This window comes from Marmota marmota, unplaced genomic scaffold (assembly GCF_001458135.2).
Source record: "Marmota marmota marmota unplaced genomic scaffold, marMar, whole genome shotgun sequence".
Taxonomy (NCBI): Eukaryota; Metazoa; Chordata; class Mammalia; order Rodentia; family Sciuridae; genus Marmota; species Marmota marmota.
The window spans coordinates 40,681,825-40,699,048 of record NW_025999990.1 but is presented as its reverse complement, the minus strand read 5'-3'; the positions used below and the strand labels follow the sequence as shown (position 1 = coordinate 40,699,048).

General features: G+C 41.7%; 1 protein-coding gene across 3 annotated transcripts in view; it reads left to right on the top strand.

The window, feature by feature from the left end:
- The window catches only part of Lama3 (laminin subunit alpha 3), a 257,612-nt gene that overhangs the window by 70,291 nt on the left and 170,097 nt on the right, over positions 1–17,224 (top strand). For all 3 annotated transcript variants that reach the window (XR_007348859.1, XM_015482480.2, XM_048806427.1), the window contains exons 9-11: positions 4,986–5,076; positions 7,496–7,627; positions 8,926–8,988. Coding sequence is in view for 2 of the 3 variants with exons in the window: in XM_015482480.2 (XP_015337966.1) it covers positions 4,986–5,076; positions 7,496–7,627; positions 8,926–8,988 (286 nt within the window). In the remaining variant the exon portion in view is untranslated. The remainder of the gene's footprint in view (positions 1–4,985; positions 5,077–7,495; positions 7,628–8,925; positions 8,989–17,224) is intronic.

Here is a 17,224-nt window from a genome sequence, read left to right as displayed (position 1 = left end):
TAAATCAAAGTGGGTGTGTCATGGTTGCGAACCAGCATTTGGTAAGTTCTGATCCCCAAAAGATGTCAAGAAACTGATATGCAGTCAGAAGTATTTCCTAAGATTCTTTCTCCACTTTTGGCCACAAAAGACCTTACTTTTACACATCTTTGGATAAACATGCACAGAAAATGCATGTTTACCTAAAAGTATGTTTACCCAATATTGATTGGGGTTCTGTATTTCAATTTAGTATGGACCATGGATTTAAAGAAAAGCAAAATCTAAAAAACTTCAAAGAAAAATACAAGAGAATATCTTTGTGATTCAGAGGATGAACAGAGTTTTCTAAGGTCACAGAAAGCAGGAAACATGAAAAATGAACAACTTGGATTTCATTAAAATTAAAACTTTTGCTCACAAAAGACACTATTAAGAAAATGAATAGGCAAGCCACAGAGAGGGAGAAAATACTCACAAAACATAATCTGACAAATGGTTTATATATAAAGAACTCCTACACCTTAGTTATAAAAAAAAAACAAATAACCTCCAAAATATGTAAAAGATTTAAACAACCTTTTCACTCAAGTAGGCATATGCATAGCCAATTAAAGGGCTGAAAATCATTAGTCTTCGGAGAGATGCAAATCAAAATTACAATAGCATACTTCTGCATATGCACCTTGATGGCAATTTTTTGGGGGGAGGGGCTTACCGGGGATTGAACTCAGGGGCACTCAACCACTGAGCCACATCCCCAGCCTGTTTTGTATTTTATTAGAGACAAGGTCTCACTGGAGTTGCTGAGTGCCTCACTGTTATTGAGGCTGGCTTTGAACTCTCAATCCTCCTGCCTTGGTCTCCAGAGCTGCTGGGATTACAGGTGTGCACTACTATGCCCAGCTAGGATGGCAGTTCTTAACAAGGCTAATAACACCAATTTTTGGTGGAATGTGCCTTTTATGCAGTGCTGATGTGAATGAAAAATGGTACAAGTCTTTGGGGGAAGGTTCTACCGATTGTTTTACAAGACTGAACACACACCTCTCCCCTGACAAATTCTGCTCCTAAGCATTTATCTATAAGAAATAAAAATGTTTGTTTACACATAGTTGATAACTGCTTCATGCAACTACCCGCCTCCTGCCCCCACTGGAAATAGCCTACCTGTTCATCAACAGTAGAATGGATGAACATATTCTAGCATATTCGTGCAATGGGACACTAAGGATTCATAGAGAAGAACAAACTTCTGATGCATGCAGCCACAGGTAAGAATCTTAGAAACACTGAGTGAAGGTCAACTTACTAAAAAGAGTACATATAGTGTGAGTATCCTTCAAATGAAAATTTTAAACACAAATTAATCAAGAGTGGAAAAGTGAGATTTGTATTTGAGGAGAGGGTGATGGAGGTTGACTGAGAAGAGACATGGGGAACTTTCTGGGATGATTGTTCTATGCCTAGATAAGGAACAGAGTTTCACATTTGTGTGCCTTCTAATTTGATGAATGAACATGAAGATCTTTGTGCTTATTGTATATGTTTCACACCAAAAGCCAGAAAGTATAAGCAAGGTACTTATACTGGGAAAGTGACTGGTATTTGTAACTTACTCTGAAATGCATAAAATACGATGGATTAGTGGATGAAGAGAGGAGTAGGTAGATGGAGAATTAAGTGATAAGGCAAGTACAGTACAATAGTAATGGCACACTTCCGAGGGGAGGTGTTTAAGTGTCCCCTGTAAAACTGGACATTTTTCCATAATAAAATGTTGAGGGAAAAGAGAATGAAAGAAGACCGGAAGCACATTTTAAAATTGACTTCTTGATTTCTTTCTCTTTAGTGAAACTTTGATGTATTTAACAGAGATTGAAGAATACTAATGTTGTTTGAAATGATGCTGGAAGATATTTTATCTTCATTAACTGAAACAAAGCTTAACCTCTTTGGTAGACACCACTTTTTATCTAAGTCTTAAGCTTACTCCCCAGTTGTTTGTGTCCTTGATGTATTTGATCTCACTATTTTTTTCTTTTTTATATACCTTTATTTTATTTATTTATTCTTATGTGGTGCTGAGGATTGAATCCAGGGCCTTGCATGTGCTAGGTGAGCACGCTACTACTGAGCTACAATCCTAACCCTTGGTCTCACTATTTACAAACTGTTTGTCTCCTTCACACACAAACTCCACATGAAACCAAGAGTTGGGCTCCATAGAGCACACGGAGCACAGCTGGCTATGTTCCCTCCTGCAAGGAGCCCTACAACATGTTGGAAAAGATTCTAAAAAAATACACCCTCCTTTTAGAATCCATAAAAGCATGAACATTAGAAAAGAGTGTCATCAACAGATCAGGAATTTCATGAGATTCCAAAAAGTTAGAAAGCAAAAACACATACTTGCAGGGATACATAGCTGGGAATGCTAGAATAACTTAGAGGGAATCCTAAAGATGACAGAAAAAATTGATTGTGGAGCAATAGTCAAACCGATCAAACATTACTGAAGTTCATAAAAGACGACCTTGATGGAGAGGCATGATGTGTTTCCAGACACTTAATACTATATATATACCATTTCTGTGAAACCAATCTATAAACTCAGTGTTATCACAGTAAGAATTCCAACCGAACTTTTATGAAGGTTGATAGACTGATTCTAAAGTTCTTATTGATCAAAGAATATATTAGAATAGTTTAGAAAAGATAAACAATTATGGGGAAATTAGTCTTCTGAGATGTTCAAAATATCATGAATCTGTATGAAGTATGACTCAATGCGGGAATAACTATTCCAATAAAACCTAATAGAAAATCTGGAAACAAATTCATGTAGATATTTATCTAAGATGAAATGGCAGTTTTAATGGAAAGGAAAGATAAACATTATAAAAATGTTCTTGGGGCAGTTGGTTCTCATTTGGGGGCAAATTTAGCTTTGTATTATGCACATACAGAGAGACTTGGGAGCCTTGACTGGGTATGGAGAAGGAGAGGGGTGCAGCTGGGCCAACTGACTTGGTGAACTCCGAGGTGACCAAGTTTGGTCATGTTTACAGTGGCACAATTCACAGGAGCCAAGTTACGGAACTAGCCAAGGGGTCTGTAAACAGATGAATGAATAAAGAAAATTGTGTGTGTGTGTGTGTCTTCCTGTTGTGTCTTATCGTAGAGAAAAATACACACAAATACACAGACACACACAATGGAGTTTTATTCATTCATAAAGCAGAATGAAACTATGTCACTTGTGAAGTGGATGAACTGGGGAGTGTGATGTTAGGAGAAACAAGTTAAACTCAGAAAGTAAAGAGTGAGATGAGATGGGTGGGCCAAAGGAGGAGGTAGGTGGGGGATAGGCTTCCTGCCTCCAGAGATTCCATCTTCACCTACTCCACTCTTCATCTTGGAGAGTTGAGATTTTTCTCACCTTACATTGTCATGCAAATTACATTTCAAGCATCCACTCTTTCCAGCAAGGCCCCCCCCCAGAACCTCCAATTTGGAAATTATGAAGTTACCCCTGTCCTTGGTTCTTGAGCTTACCTTGGTCTAACTAGGACCATGGTGTTCACGTATACATTGGTGTATCTGATCCTTGGGCCTTGAAGGTCCTAGACAACCACCCAAGATTTTAAGCAAACTCTAGACATTCTTCCATCTGCAAACTCTAGGCATTATTTCTTTCTGTCTTAATCTTTTATTATTATTCTTTGTGTCTTAAAAATGTAGCTTCTCCACGGCAGATGCTCTGTGGTAGAGGGGAAAGCTTGGACTGCCCACCTCAGACAACACTTTCTCATTTTCTACTCCAATTGGAAAAAATTTGGCAGCCAAGCTTAACCATTGTTCTCTACGATAAGTCACAACAGGAAGCAACAGAACGGAGGGTTAATTGGCATTTGATGGGAAGAGAGGTGGGCTGCAGCTGCTTCTTATTTGCCCATGATGTTTGTGCTTTTAAATGTTAAGCCAGAGAAGTGGCCAGCATGGGTTTTGACCTCAGCATTAAAGTGAATTCAGATTTTAGCCCACAGGACAAGGAGTAGTAATAAATAAAAGTCTGTAGTTAATAAAATCCTCTGAAACAGGGGAAAGAATAGAGAATGGGTCTTTGTTCTTCCCGCTGTGTTTCTATGCAGACTTTTGTGTGTGTCAAAGTTTGTTATATTTGTTCCTGTTAATTTTCTATTGCCATTCCTTTCATTAATGAAAGAACACCGTCTTCTTAATCATTTCCAAATTAGAAGCAAAATTGAGCTAGACCCATGGTGTATAGTTCTTGGAAACTGATGATGCATGTTGGGTAATTTGATTTTGTGGCAATTATAAGGATGAACCACAAGCTAGAAAAAGCCGCCTGGTATTATACTTCAAAATAAGATCTGTGCATGAGACCCATGCCTACATTTTCCATTCACATCATAGAAAGGCCTGGGAAATAGTTTCATGACTAACGCACAGATAAAATTAGAATGACTAGAAACAGAGGTCTGTATGTATATGCTATTTTTTCCAAAAATGGGAAAAGGTATAAATGAACACACTTTTATTCTTTCGGTTAAACCTAAAGGTGGTTTATTATCCATTCATCAGTTCTTCTGAATGAAGCCATGGGGCTAGTCCGTGAGGTTTTTTTCTCACTCAAATGTTGAGTGCTTCATTAAAGCAAATGATTTTTTTAGAGGGGAAAGGTTTGTTTGTCCGGTTCATGGAACTTTCCTCATTTCCTTTTCCACTGGGGAAAAAAAACTATTATTATTATTATTATTATTATTATTATTATTATTATTATTACTTTTAGAGCCAAGATTAAATCAAAGTGCTTTGGCAAATCTCAGAGACCCAAGATCAAGATCAATGCTTATGTTTTTAGTGACTTTGAAATTTCAATTGAATATGACAGAATTATTTCTCTTGATAAATAGCACAAAATCAAGAGTACTGGGCTTTTCTAGTATCTTTTCTTCTAAGTTTCTTTGGTTTCTTTCTAGCACAACACGGCTGGGGTGAACTGTGAAAAGTGTGCCAAGGGTTATTACCGCCCTTATGGGGTTCCAGTCGATGCCCCCCATGGCTGCATCCGTAAGTTTTATTTCAACTCTGTGTATCTTGGCCTGTGTAGACTGCTGCAAGGAAGTGGTCAGACTCGGTTCTGATGGGTTGACAATCTTCCTTCCCTCTCTCTTCATTTTATTGCTTCTACTCCTTTCTGGCAGTTACATAATCACTTCAAGCCCTGGAACTGATAGTATATTTTGTAAGATTAAGTAAAATGGTATTAAAAGTACTTAGGAAAATATTTAACATCTAGCCTGTCACCCTAGGCCTGCAAAAAATGTTAGTGTCTCCATTTTATTTTCTTTTTTTGTACCAAGGATTGAACCCAGAATTGCTTAACCACTGAGCAAAATCCCCAGCCCCTTATATCTTTTATTTTGAGATAGGATCTTGCTAAGTTGTTTAGGGCCTAGCTAAGTTGCTGAGACTGGTCTTGAACTTGCGATTCTCCTGACTCAGCCTCCCAAGCTGCTGGGATTACAGGGATGCACCACTGCACCCAGCAGTCCCTCCATTTTTGACATATTTCTATGATCTCCAGGAATTTCAACTTTTGTCAGAAATTAACATCAAAACAACATAGCAGTGATGTCATAAGAATTTAATAAATAGTCATAGTATTTAAAATTTCTGCGACTCATGTGGCACTTGCTGTACACAAGGCACCGCCTAAATACTGTGCTGAGGTCTTATTTAATTATTATAACAAACTTAGGACATTGTGTCATTATTCTCATTTTTAGATATGAGGAAACCAAGCGATCTGGGTAGTTGAATATTTTGGTCTGGGTGACCCAGCCACTGACTGATAGATCCAGCATGTGGTTCATTTCTGTCTGGCACAACTATGCCACGACACTTTTATTATACAGAAGAATGATGCTAGTTTTTCCTTGTGGAATTATTGGTTTTAGGTCAGATTATGGACTTTGCCCTGTAGGCACAACCTATAGCCTATTTGACACTGTTCTTTTACATTGTCTAGTTGTCACAGTGGAGAACCCAATTCCAGTCCTGAAGTTGGTCTCTGTGCCTACCCACACTACCAAATAAATTCAGTATATCATGAGCATTTGAGGACATTAAAGTCCAAAGAAAAGTCTTTGTTTCTCTCTAGGGCTTTTTTATGTGGGGACAAGTACATGGAGTACTGCATACATGGCATACGTTAAGGGTATCTGAGTGGCAGGCCACTCCCCTCGTGCTAGGCTCAAGAGCAGTAGGCCACTTACCCCATAGGCACAGCCCTGGTCATGAGGCCATGTGTTACAGTGCCTGCACTTGCTCCATGGCCCACTCCTCGATTGGTTGCTGCAAGGACGGTTAGCAGAAATTGCATTGGTGGCTGCCTGTAATCTGCTTAGCTACTGCCTGAGTATATATACGTGGTAACTGTGCAATAAAATCAGACCTGCTTCCTGCTTGGTCTCTGGAGGTCTTAATTAGCAACTCTGCAGCCACACTCTCCTCTACACTGTGCCATGGACCTTCTCGTTGGATGAGAGAGAGCCCACACATTCTTAGTTGTAAAACAAAAGTATTTATGCTTTCCTTCCTTCTTCCCTGTGTCCTGAAAAGCATGTCCATCTTTTGTCTTATGACCACAAAGAACAGGCATCACAAAGGAAAACAGGACATTGTGAATGTAATTGCATTAGGAACCTCACTCTTAAAAACCACTATCCTAGATTTTTTCAAAGTCATCATTGAAGTGGTATTAGAAGCTTACTATAAAGGACTTACAGGACACATCTGTCATAAACAAATCAGGAAAAGGACATCAGGACATGGACTCAGATGAGCTATGACAGTATTTTTTTCTGGGTCCAGTGTAACAACCTGCTGGATAAAGGGAAGCCCCAAGCAGTGGATTGTATCAAACTTCTTATTCTCCCTTTGAAATGCAAGCCTACTAATCATCTTTGTTAGCAAACTCTGCCTTCAGCATGCCATATCACTCCATCTAACACTAGAGATTTATTATGGGCATCATCTTGTGGCCACACACTATCTATCCATGTCTAGGCACCTACACTTGTGTGCACGTCACAACTGGGTACTGATGGCCACTTTGTGGATATTCATGGTTGGCTTACTGTGCCCAACAGACCTGCCAGAACCCACAGAACAGCCCACCCAGCCAGTCCCCCTGATTGTGGTGTGTGCAGGCTTTGCCCCTTGCTCAGTGACCTGGGCAATGCTCAGTGGAATAACTGACTTCTTGAGATCTTCTCAGTCTAGGTGCTCATGACAGCTGTTCTCAGATGGCCCATGAGGTTCAGTCAATGATAACCACCAAAGAGGTCTGAAGTAGGAAATAGATTGTGCCCTTTCAAGGGTAACTCTAGACCACATGTGAAACATTGCTGGGAGCTATTGAGACATACTTGCGATATGAAGTGCAGGGAAGGACTGATCCTCTGGAAACTGTTATTTCTCTTAGCTTGCAGCTGTAACCCTGAGCATGCAGATGACTGTGAGCAGGGCTCAGGCCACTGTCATTGCAAACCAAATTTCCATGGAGACTACTGTGAGAAGTGTGCCGCTGGTTACTATAACTTCCCATTTTGCTTGAGTGAGTACGGGAGAGGCCAGCCTTTCTGGCCCATTGCTGGCCTTTGTGCAGTAACACCTGTGGGTAGGTGGGATGGGGCGGGGAGAGGGACAGAAATGGAGCCAGGTAGATTGTATTTATGTGAAAGTGTTCCCCAAGGTTTGGAACATAAGCTTTATAATTCTAGTCCTATTTAACTCTAAGATATTACAATATACCAACAGACACAGCCATTTCAGTAGGTCAAATATTGGGAACTTCAACTTAGTAGTAATCCCTGTATATGACTTTTCTTGTTAAATCTAGAAGATATGTCCTGAGCTTCCAGATGTTTGTTTGCATATAGTATGTGTCATATTTTGGGATCCAGGGAGTTGTAGTTCCTCTTTACTGCTATAGGACAGGCCATTTATTAGGACACCTACCTCCACCCTGCAGCTTCTTTATGAGAAAAGACATCAGAAATTCTGTAGACCATGAAGAAGAGGAGTATGAAATGGGTTATGCAAACTGTGACAGAGTATCCGTTCTGTTTGTTTGCAACAGTATAAAATCTGCATTTTTCAGTTTGAACAAAGAAACACTATCTCAAGAAGAGCCCCCACCCCCACACCATTGGTTGTAACTCCATCCCTGTGACCCCTGTGGATCTGACACAGGAAAAGTTTACTGAAGCATGGGGCAGGACACATAAAGGAAGTGACTCTAGGTTTCAGTTAACACCTGCTGTCCCAGGACACTTATTAAAATAGCACCCACTTTCACTGTGGAGGTTATCCTAGTTTGGATGATAAAATATATTTAAAAGAAGCAAAGTCTTAAGTCTAAATACAATGGTCCCACATCAGGAGCTCATCAATTTACAATCTGATTATTGAATAGAAGCAGGGCAGAAATTTCCCTGGTCTTTAATGGAAAGAAAAAAGGGAGAAGGAGAAATCTGATTCACTTTTATAGTCTAAACAAAATTCCAGGGGGAGAAATTTGAAAGAAAACATTAAAAAAAAAGCTAGTCTCAATATTACATTAAAATAACCACTGAAAAAAAAGAAAAGAAAAGCCACACTTGTCCCTGTTTAGTCTGAGACTGAGCTATTATGAGCACAAAACATCTATCTCTGTTCTTTAATCTACAAATCAGAATGTCTGATTAGGGAAGTTTCAGTCACCAGGCACATGTAAACTAGAGCAGTATCGCCTTTCTTCAAATTCATTTCTATGTGTTACTTTCACTAAGTGAGACAGGGCTTCTTCCTACTTAGCACAACTTAATGTTTTACTTTACTATCCCCTTAATCATTCTTTATGTATTTTTATAGGAATCCCTGCTTCTCCTGTTTCTACTCCAAGTCTAGAAGATCCAGAAGCTGGAAATATAGAAGGCAAGTAACCTCTCCTTTGATTTAACATCAATAAAAATGGTATGCTTTATTGTCTTTTCCATCTTCCTCTGCACTCCACCAAGCCCAAGTTCAGGTCAGGGACCTTGTCCTAATTGACCTGCTCCCTACCTACCACTCCCTACTGCATCCTGTCTTTGGCTGTGGCACTGCCTGATTGAGGAAACTGAACAGGGCTTGAATTAGATATTACTAGCTTGCTCAAAATGCTGCTGTGGCAGCCAGTTGTCTATACTTGTTTGGGTTCTCCAAAAGCAGATCCTGACAAGGGAATTGAGTGTAAGTCGTTTATTTTGGGAGATGATCCCAGGAAATACTAGGAAGGGTGTAGGTCAGGGAGTGGAGGGAGCCATTGTAAAGGTGCATTAGCCAGCAAGGGTAGCGGTGGCACCTGGAGTGGCATCCCTCTAAACAACTCCAGGAGACAAAGTGCTACCTCCTCAGGTCAATCCCTGTGAAGCAGTCTGCAGCCAGTAGGGGCCTGCCTTGGGCACTTAGAGAAGGCCTGCAGGAAGGCTGGGGAGCCTCTACAGCTAGGAAAAAGCCCCTAGTCTGAGAGTAGCAGGAATGTACAGTAGAGAGATGAGGACCCAGAAATTGTGGTGCTATATCTACCTGATTACTTGTTCTGCAAGTATTTTGAGATGCCCAACATTGTGCAAAGCATCAATTTGGCTGCTGGGGATTTAACAGTAAAAAGGAAAAAAAATTCCAGTTTTCCTGGAGTGAATACACACACACACACACACACACACACACACGGGATTGGAATCAAGGGTGCTGTTTTTTCTTGTTTTTAGTACTGGCAATTGAACCCAGCGGCACTTCACCACTGAGCCACATCCCCATCCATTTTTTGTATTTTATTAGAGACAGGATCTTGCTGAGTTGCTTAGGGCCATGCTAAGGCTGACTTTGAACTCATGATATTCCTGCCTCAGCCTCCCAAGTCACTGGGATTATAGGCATGTGTCATTGTGCCCTGCAAGGATGCTGTGTTTTTTTTTTTTTTTGAAACAGGGTCTCACTGAGTTGCCTATGGCCTTACTAAGTTGCTGAGGCTGGCCTTAAACTTGTGATCCTCCTACCTCAACTTTCTGAGTCATTGGGATTATAGGCATGTACCACAGTGCCATATATATATATATATATATATATATATATATATATATATATATACACACACACACACACACACATACATACATTAGTGTGTGTGTCACTACAAAACAAAATATCTAATATATTTGACTGTCATATTCAGAGTTGTGTCCTACACAAGGGTGCTGCTTTTAACGGGGAGCCATTTGCACCATAGATATAAACTAATTCATAATGAGCAGATTGCAGGCCTCTAGGCTTGGTTCTGCAGCTGTGGCTATTTCCAGCACTAATCCTTAGTGGCACACAGGGGCCCACCTCATTCAGGACATGCCTGAACCAATATAGGGGCACACTACACACAGCCCACCTCTGTGCCCCATCTGAGTCATACTCAGCTCACCCCCTGAGTTTGCCTCTCCACCCAGGGCACCTTTAGAGGCCTGGTGTTGCTCATCTCATCACGGACAAGGTGGTGTGAGGTGTGTGGGAGCATGAGCACTCTTCCTCCTGCCATGTCCAGGGTGTAGTGGCAGAGAAGGGGCCTCTGGAGAGCTCTCCTTGGCAGAGGAGTTTGAGCTCTGAAATCTTATAGTAACTCAAGGTCTGGGTGCAGGCGATGAGCACTGTGGGCAAAATAAGGCAGAGGGAGAGGTTAGGGAGTGTGAGGTTTGCAAGTTGAAATGGACAGGTATAGAAAGGAGCAACTGCAAAGTCCCTGGGGTAGGAGTGTCCAGTGAATAACCACAGATTAGATGTGTGACGGTGGAGTGAGGGAAGGAAACCCTGGGGACCAGGCCCTTGTCAGCACTGTGAAGACTTCACTCTTTCCTCAGAAGGAATTGGGAGGCATGGAGAGTTGTGCACAAAGTGACATTGGATATATGGGTCTTGATGACTACTGTGTTGAAAACAAATTATAGATAGAGAAGAGAAGCAGGGAGACACAATGGAGGCCACTGCTACTGTCCATGAAGAGAAGATGATGGTGGCTCAGCCCTGGTGGTGTCAGTGGAGCAGAGGAGAAATGGACAGATGGAGGATGTGATCCCCAGGGAGAACCCAGAGGTTTTGTTGGGGATTGTTGACCTGGGAGTAGAGCATGAAGGAAAGAGAGGACTCTGATTGTTAAGGAATCAATAAATGGGCAAAAGAGAGCTAAGTAGACATTTCTCAAAAGAAGAAATGCAAAATGTCCAACAGATAAATGAAAAAAAAAAAGTTTGACATCCCTAGCAATCGGGGAAATGGAAATCAAAATTGCTCTGAGATTTAACCTCCCCCCCAGTGAGATTGGCCATCATCAAGAATATAAATAATACCAGATGTTGGTGAGGATGTGGGGAAAAGGAACATTTATACATCACTGATGGGACTGCAAATTAGTATAACCACTATGGAAAGCAGTGTGGAGATTCCTCGAAAGACTAAAAATGGAACCACCATCTGGACCCAGCGATCCCACTTCTTGGTATTTACCCCAAAGAACTAAAATCAACACACTATAGTGATACATGCATTCCAGTGTTTACAGCAGTGCAATTCACGTTAGCCAAGTTAGGGAACCAGACTAGGTGCCCGTTAACAGATGAATGAATAAAGAAAATGTGGTGTATACACACAATGAAGTTCTACTCAGGCATAGGAACGAAATTATGTCATTTCCCAGTAAATGGATGAAACTGGAGAATATCATGTTAAGTGAAATAAGCCAGACTCAGGATGTAAAAGTTCAATTTTTTCTCTCATATGAAAAAACTAGAAGTGTGTGGGGGGGAGGGAATTAAAAGAAGGGGAGGGTGTCATGAAAATAGAAGGAGGAACTGCAGAGAAGAGGAAGGGGATTGATGGAGAGGGAGGAGAGGAAGGTAAGGGGAGGTACTTGGGAATGAAATGAAGCATGTATGACTCTATCACAATGAATTCCACTTTATGTATAATTATAACACACCAATAAAAACACAAATTGAAGGGAAATCAGTAAAATTAGGAAAGGGACCAGGTAGAAGGAGGCAAAGAGTAAAGGGGAAAACACTGGGAAATGGAATAGAACAAATTATGTAATGTGCATGTTTCAACATGTCACAATGAACCCCACTATTACATATAATTATAGTGTCCTAATAAAACATAATTAAAAAGTAAAAGGAAGAAGTTGCCCTTTATTGAGATGGAAAAACTGAAAAAAGAGAAGGCGGATTGCATGGACTAAGGGAGGGACAGACAGGTGTGTCTGTAGAAACTCTCCTGTGTTGTTCCTCTCTCAGAAATAAGGTCAAGGGCGAGGAGTAAGGATGAGACTGAGGACTTGGGGTGGAGGAGGGAGAAGGTGTGAGAGTCATCCTGGAGTGAGGGGACATAAATGGGCTTGGGAAATGTCATAGGGTTGTTGGGTGGCACTCGAGTGAGGATTCACAGGAGCTCTGTTATAATGTGAGTCTGGGCCAAATGTAGTGGTGGATGTTCATAATTTTAGTAACTCGAGAGGCTGAGGAAGGAGGATTGCAAGTTTGAGGTCAGCCTCAGCAACTTAAAGAAATTTTCACCAACTTAAATCCTTAACAATTTGGCAAGACCTCATCTCTAAATTTAAAAATAAAATAAGATAAAAAGAGACTGGGAATGTAGCTCAGTGGTAGAGCACCTGTGGGTTCAATTCCCAGTAGGAAAAAAATATTGAGTTCCCTTTACTTTCCTCCTCTTATTCCTTAGTTCTTACCCTACCCATAACCGACTCCTCTGATCATACCGTGGGGCTATGTGTTATTGACGGGGTGCTGCCTTACGCTGTCCATATGCCATCAGGAGACACCTGCTGAGCACTTAGGACAGCAGCTATGCTTGACTTGGTTTGTAATTCCTGGCAGTACAGACAGACTTGGGTATCCTGCCCACGGTGGGAATCAGCACACGTTTCCTTCAGTGTTTGTAAATTGACTAGAATGGAATTTAGTGTTTGAGCCTTGATTACAACACACACCCCTGGTTTTCTTCCACAAGAATGTTGTAGGTGTCCTTTTTATTGTCTATTTACAGTACTCCCACTGTTATTCAGTTTCTTCCTTTTCCCAAGTAGACTGGCAGTGACTTCAGGAAAAGAAATTTCAGTGAACTTGAAGGGAGATTTGGATGTTTATTTAAAAATAATAGGGGAGCCTTGGAATACAGCCTGGAGGAAGAGAAGATTCAGTTAGTGCAATCAGGTCCTGTGGGAATTTGAACACTCATACCCACTTCAGCGTCGTCTTCTATTAATACATTAAGAAAACATGCATTTGTGGACCTAACTTCTGGCAATGAATATCAGAGGCACAAATTCGTAAACTGCCAGGAGATGCATAGCACTGGGTAATACTGGGCACCCCCTCCACTCCTGAGAATTTTAATTCTTTAAGGCCCATTGAAGATTTTATGTCCTGGAACATCATGGCTTTTAAGCAGGATCTGTTTTAGAATGCTTTGCTTTTCAAAATATAAATTCCTGTCTGTCACCTGAGATCTTAATCTAAATTTCCAGGAGTGAAGCCCAGGCTTGTATTTTGAGCACAGTTTCCAGATGATTCGGATGCCTGCTTCTTTTTAATAACTGCTGCTCTAGTTAGCAGAAATTCCCATTTTAGTGGTCAGCAAGCTTCAGCATGAAAGGTCAGATAGTAAAGATTTTTGGCTTTGTGGGCCTTATAGATTCTGTCTCGAGGTCCCCAGCTGCTCAACCACAGGCAACATACAAATGAATGAGCTTGGCTGTGTGCCAATAAAACTTTATTTACTAAAACAAGGACAGATTTGGCCCTTGGGCCAAAATATACAGATCCCAGGATTACATCAGAATCTCTGGGTGTGGAATTCCATACCCAGGCAGTGGTATTTTATCAGGAAATTCTAATGAGCAATCAAGATTGAGACTACTGTTCTAGTAACTTGGTCCTCCACATCCATGGATTCTGTGTCTGCAGATTAACCAACTGCAGATTGAAAATATTTTTAAAGTGTCTGTACCAAACAATGTACAAATTGTTTTCTTATCATTATTCCTTAAGTGGTACAGTATAGCAAATATTTATACAGCATTTACATTGCGTTAGATATTTAAAATAATCTAGAGAGGATTTGAAATACACGGAAGGATGTGATAGGTTATTTTAAACACTACAGATACTTGTCATTGTGTATAAGGGACTAGCACATCTTCAGATTCTGGTATCCTCAGATGGTGTGTTATGGTTTGGATGTAAGGCATTCTCCAAAAGCTCACGTGTGAGACAATGCAAGGTTTGGAGGAGAAATGATTGGGTTATAGCCTTAGCCTAATCAGTGAATTAATCCCTGATGGGATTAAGTGAGTGTAACTGGAGGCAGGTGGGGTGTGGCTGGAGGAAGTGGTTCATTGTGGGGACATGACTATGGGGTATATATTTTGTATCTGGAGAGTGGAGTTTTTCTCTCTCTGCTTCCTGATCATTATATGTGAGCTGCCTCCCTCTGCCACACTCTTCCGCCATGATGTTCAGCCTCTCCTAGAGCCCCTGGGGAGCGGAGCTGGCTGTTTATTGATTGAGACCTCTTAAACCGTGAACCTAAATAAACCTTTCCTCCTTTACAGTTAGTCTGGTAAGATCCTTTAGTCACAGCAGCTTCCTAAAACATGGTGGATCTAATCCCAGCCATGAGTAGCTGAAACAAATGAGGAGGTCAGTTTTGCAGATAGGAATGTGTTCAGATAGCTCACTATATTTCATGACTTTGTATATTATTAGAATTTTCCAGAACAAATGATCAGTTATTTCCATCTCAGAGTTATTCTTAGGAAGTCAACCTATAGTATCTTCAAGGGTTCCTTTTGGAATTAACAAAAAGAATGGGTGCCCAAAGCATACTCTCTAGAGGGACCCTAACCTATGGGTTTGTGTACACTCTTCTCTTCCAAGTCCAAAGAGCAGTGGTAAGCACAGCCAGTGGTGGTGATAGAATGACCGGGTGCTCCTTTGTCAAGGAAATTGAGGCAAATGGGGCTGATCATATGAACAGTGTGTTCGGCCTAAAGACACGGCTGCCCAGTTTGATTATTGAATGAAGTTTCTTCATAAAGATCTTAAAAAGGTTTGGATTCCCCCAATCACTTTGTAAGGATGAGCTGTTGCCATCACCAAAGTTCTGAGGTCAGAGTGGTTGGGGTTAAGGGGTGTGCTAAACAAGGGAAACCCCAAAGAGCTTGGGGCGATGATCTCTGGGGCCTGTTCTCCTGGCTATGCCTTCCCCAGGCTGGGCATCTCTCTGCCCAACAGAGAGGGGATGTCACTCTTGGCTTGGAGACCTGCCAGATAAGGCTTAAGAGATGGATAAACTAATCTTGAGAGCTCAGTTTGGAAGCTTTTCCACTAAAATGGAATTTTACGGAGGAGAATTGCAGAATTAACTATTTAGTGTAGTCTTCATTTATTATACTTTGATAAAGGCCTGCTCTGTACTAGGCCCAACCAGGTGGCTCCCTGCTATGCAGTCCCTGCTCCTCGGTAGCTCCCAGGGGGAGACATGGACAGGTAGACAGAAGAGCAGGAGCTAAGAACAGTACTGGGAAGAACAGGAAGCTGTGGGCATGCAGGAGAGGTAGCTGGGCAGCCATATGGTGGAAGGAATGGAGGGAGAGAAGGGAGCAAGCTTCTCCAGAGCAGGAGAAGAATTCTGAGCTGTTTCTTGGAGCACAAAAAGCCATTAGCCAGGCAGAGAGGCAGAGAGGCAGGGAAGAGAAGGCACAGGGATAGGAGAGGGGATGGCAGGCTGAATTGTGGGAAGCAGGGACAAATTCAAGGGGAAGGACATCTATGGGATTAGGAAACGACCTGGGTGAGCTGCCAGGCTCAGATATGCAGGCTTGCGAGGCACAGCTGTGCCGTGTCTAAGGGATGCCATCACTTCTGAAGATGTTGCAGATTTGCATATTTATAATGATGGTTTCATTGTGGTGACAGGAAGACATTCTTTTTCTAATGTGCATGAAGATGCTACATGGGCTGCCTGGAAGATTTGAAAGGAGCTACTGTGTCACACATGTGAAGAACTTTGGATTGGGTCTTGAGGCATTGGGTCGCCTTAGAGGGTCTTAAAACTGGGAAGTGATTTGGAAAGTTTCATGGGTTTGAAAGGTCACTCTTGACACACCACGAAGAATGAATTAAAAGGCTGAGATAGGAGGCAGTCGGCCTCCTTAGGAGGATCTCAAAATAACCCAGGCAAACAAGGTTGAGGTCCTGAACTCTGGCAGGAGAGGAAAATTCAAGGGACTCTCCTGAGATGGGGTCCCTGAGACTTAGTGATGAGATATGTGAAGTTCTTTGTGATTCGGTTATAAATCAAGATTCTTGGAACCTCAGCGCCAAGGTCAAGTCCAGATTTCTCACAGAATCCCTAAGCTTGGTTTAACACCAGACTGATTCATGGTAAAATGTCCCCATTCCTTGTGGCATTCTCAGCTGACAGGGATAGGTGTTGTGACCTTGCATGGTTGCTGTGAGGGACAGCTCATGCCAGCCTGGGTCCAAGGCTTCTCTTGTTATGAATGTGTCCTGGTCATTTCTATAAGACAATGACCCTATCTTCCTCTTTGTTTTGTTATTAATCTTTTATCTGAAAGGTTAAAAGTTTAGGGCAAAGGAAAAGAGGAGGGATTTAGCTAACTTTTTACCTTATCTATTATTTTAACCTTTATAGAAAATCTTTCGAAAACACGTCAAACTCCCTCCCTTGATAAATAGGCTGAACACAAATATTTGAGCCTCTCCTGATCCTACTCAGGAGTGCATGTTGCACATTTAAATGCTAATGTCATTGATAGGAATCTGACTGTTGTCAATATGAGATTGGCTTAAATACATATAACAATCTAGGATGTATCCTGAAAGTTGCTTTTAAAATTATCCATTTGTGAAACAATCAGTGCTGCAAGGTAGGCGGGCCTGCGACCCACCGGCAGAACAGGAGCAGCGGCCTGCTGAGAGGCAGAGCCGCCCCCTCCCCCTGTGCTGGCAAGGTAGAGGGAACTGTGACCACCCACAGAGCAGGCCCAGCGGCCTGCTGAGGGGCAGAGCCGCCCCCCACCCCCCGCGCCTGCAAGGTAGAC